At 38.3% G+C, this 3,477-nt stretch overlaps 1 protein-coding gene across 1 annotated transcript in view; it reads left to right on the forward strand.

Annotated features, from left to right (window-relative positions):
- Positions 1-3,477, forward strand: part of ATG7 (autophagy related 7) — a 40,723-nt gene that overhangs the window by 2,173 nt on the left and 35,073 nt on the right. Inside the window, exons 3-7 of the mRNA XM_009083647.1 lie at positions 1-83; positions 932-1,009; positions 1,592-1,708; positions 2,752-2,901; positions 3,373-3,461. The exon at positions 1-83 is cut by the window's left edge and continues 41 nt beyond it. Of these exons, the coding sequence (XP_009081895.1) occupies positions 1-83; positions 932-1,009; positions 1,592-1,708; positions 2,752-2,901; positions 3,373-3,461 (517 nt within the window). The remainder of the gene's footprint in view (positions 84-931; positions 1,010-1,591; positions 1,709-2,751; positions 2,902-3,372; positions 3,462-3,477) is intronic.

Here is a 3,477-nt window from a genome sequence, read left to right on the forward strand (position 1 = left end):
TTGGAACGCTGTACAACACCAACACTTTTGAGACTTTCAAATCCTGTGATAAGAAATCACTTCTGGAAAAAGAAGCAAATGAGGTAAATTAAAAATGAAATCACCAGTTATTTCCCAATCCTTTCTACCAGCCAGAAGGGCTTCACAGTCCAAATACTGGAGAGGCTGTCTGTACTCACCTATACAGTAGCTTGAGGGTTTAAGCTATTCTGGAATGAATAGTTTGATGTTTGCTTTTTACTGTTCTTTGCAAGTATCTGATTATACTTGGAGACCTTGATTCAGTGTTCTACTAGGCCACATTTTGAGCTTAGCAGTGCTATTGGAGCTGCCAGTGACTTTAATTCTGTAGAGCAGATCTCTTTTGACACCCAGAAACCAGCAAATGCCTAGTTTAACCTTCAGATTGCTGCAATATATCTGTGTGACAAAGGGATGGGGAAGCTCCAGACAGCAGCAGATTGAGACAGAGCAAGATAAAAGGTGGTTGTCAAAGGGGCTAGTCTGCTTGCACTGGAACTAGCTAAATTTAATGTCCTGGCTCAGTGAGAAATGAAAGTTGAACTTAAGGCAAACTTTTACTCTTTGAGGCACTTCACTTTGACCAGTCCTGGATTCCTTTAATTAGACTGATTGTGTGCTGGCCTTGAGGAGCAAAACTTTTATGCATTTCTTCACTTAAAACTATGAATTTTGTGTGTTCCTGTGGCCTGGTACTTCCCTGTGTCTTACCTTTTACAATTTCTTTAGCATGGATAACAGTGTGGATGAGATCTGTTAGGAAAAGATCACAGTGTATTACTGGGAATGTTAATCTCCATACTTTCTAAGTAGCTGGAAGAATGAAAGATTTTCCAGCTCTTCTCATGCTCTCTTGGTGTTTTGTTTCTCTGCCCTTTCTCTTCCTTGTTGTCCTCAACATCAATGACAGATCTGGGAAGCAATAAAATCTGGAGCTGCTCTTGAAAACCCTCTGCTTTTGAACAGGTTCCTGCTGCTGACATTCGCAGTGAGTAGTGATGAGATGTCTCTTATGTGGAGCATTGCAGTGCACAGGATGGACTAGTTGCTTTTTAGGAGAAATGCTGTATTAGCATTAGCATATCAAAGTTCTCAGGATCATTCTCAGACACCTTAAAATGCCTGAAAACATTTTTAAAAACATCTAATAAGCCACTCTCATGCAGAGCTAGCCAATATTTAGGATGTATTCTTTAAAAAATGCCAGTGCCATCTCATACTATTTTCCACAAATGGGTAAGATTATCTGACAGCTTTATGGATATGAGTACAAATAGAGCAACTGTTTCATGTTTAGCAATTTGAAAGTTTTAATAAATGCTCCAGCTAACAAAAACTGAAAAATTGTACACACATTGTTTAAATCTTAAATAAAAGCATGTGCAGAGCAGGGAAGTCTTCAAGTATTTGTTACGGTTTTCTAAAATCATGACACAGTGCCTTGTGAGGTAAAGAGAACTGTGGTTCCTATGGTTAGTACCATCAACCAGCAATTATAATTAGTATTCCAAATCTTCATTTACTTTGATATATATCTTCATTGTCTAATTTTACAATTTTTTTTTCCTAGGACTTGAAAAAGTATAATTTCTATTACTGGTTTTGCTACCCTGCTCTCTGCTTCCCTGATGGAATACATATAACTCGGAAACCAGTGTGTCTTGGTGACAGGTTCTCATTAAATCAGGTATTCAAAATACTAAATGTTACGAAGTTTGTAGTACTCAGAAGTTTTGTGAGCTGTAAAGCTTAATGTTAGCACATACTGAATAAATTTCAGAATCTAATTTCTTTTAAAATCTTCACATTCCTTACATCCATGTGGTTTTTTGGCTTGCTTCTTTTTTTCTTATTGTATAAAATCTCTTCAGCTGTATTCATTTAGCTGCAGAGGTGGCAAGCCGTTCCTGAAGAAGCAGTTCTGTTAATTTCAACTTGTATGTGGAACTTAATGAATGTATTTCTATGGATTTGAAACTCATTATGTAAGAAACTTTTTTAAGGGGCATTCCCTATGAGAGCCAAGTCATTAACATTACAAAGTTGTTAGTAAAATGCATGATTGAACAAGAAAAAGGAGTTAATAGGAAAGATTTATTTTTTTTGTTAGGAGAAGAAATAACAACATTTGAGTTTCTTTCATATTACATTGTGAGAGGACCAAAAAAAGCAACTTGCCCACATGTGCCTTTTTGCTTTGACTGAAGAGCAAAACCTTTAATGGCTTTGTGATGTCATAGTAATCAATGAGAAACAGTTTGGGGTTTTTTTCAGTGAAATGTTCTTGTTTCCCTTCTGGGAAGACCTTCCTTAGTTCTGTAGCGGTGAATAATGTGAAAACACCTGTCAGGATCCACCCTCACAGTTCCAGCTAAACACTGAAAATGCATCTAACAAAAGAAATTAAATAAGACTCTGTTTTTTCCCTAGTAATAGAGGGACAGATTTCCTTTCTTAGAAAGCTGCTGTGACTCTCAGAGTGAGATTTTCATTTTGGTTTAATTTTTATTGATAGATCAGTTTGTGGCACCAGGAATATTGCTCCTGTTTACATGTGCATTGACAAATGCTGGTTGAGCAACTGACTGTTACTGTGGTCGTACTAGGCTTGAAAACCTCTTTCTGCACCATGCTGTGAGGTGGGCTGAGCTTGCCTTCCCAGAGCTAAAAGCTTCCTGTGCTGCTGCATGGGATTAAACCTATTGGTAACCGTTGTCTTTTTGCTCTTAGGTCCAAGCACTTCAGAAAGCATACGATGAGCTCTGCCAGAAGGAGGGGGTGACAGCCTTGCCTTATTTCCTGATCAAGTATCATGACAATTCTGTTGTGATCTCTCTGCTGAAAAACTGGGATGGTTTCTTCCAAGACCAAGGGGGAAAGGTAATGAGAATTTGATGTACTTTAATAAACTACAAATGGTTTGAAAAATGCTGAGCTGGGCACAGTGGTCATTCATTTTTTGAAGGTTGGCTTTATAAGTGCTGTTTCTGCTGATTTCCCTCTGCACAGGCATCTTTCTGGCCTCTGCCCTTTCACTTTTTGATCATCCCCAAATCAATACAGAGCAAGGCTTCAGCTGATGGGCTTCTCTCATAATGGTGTGTGTAAGGATGGTGCACAGTGAGGAGTGAGTGTCCATAAAGAGGCCAGACTGAACAAATCTCAAAGCTGTGGCAAATGCTTGACTGAAATCTAGTGTGACCATGTCTTAAGTATTTGTAAATGTGCAAAATGTGTGTGTAGGCCTTCCCTGTCCAGAATTTATACATTAAAAATGCCAGACAACTTTGCCTGTGAAATGAATATTAGTATGAATAGATGACTTCTCATGCAGAGCAATTTTATTTGCAGGTGGCAGTTGGAGTTTATGATCCATGTAATTTATCCCACTATCCAGGATGGCCATTGAGAAATTTCTTGATCCTGGCAGCCCATAAATGGTATCTATTTTACTCT

Source organism: Acanthisitta chloris, unplaced genomic scaffold (genome assembly GCF_000695815.1).
Source record: "Acanthisitta chloris isolate BGI_N310 unplaced genomic scaffold, ASM69581v1 scaffold23481, whole genome shotgun sequence".
Taxonomy (NCBI): domain Eukaryota; kingdom Metazoa; phylum Chordata; class Aves; order Passeriformes; family Acanthisittidae; genus Acanthisitta; species Acanthisitta chloris.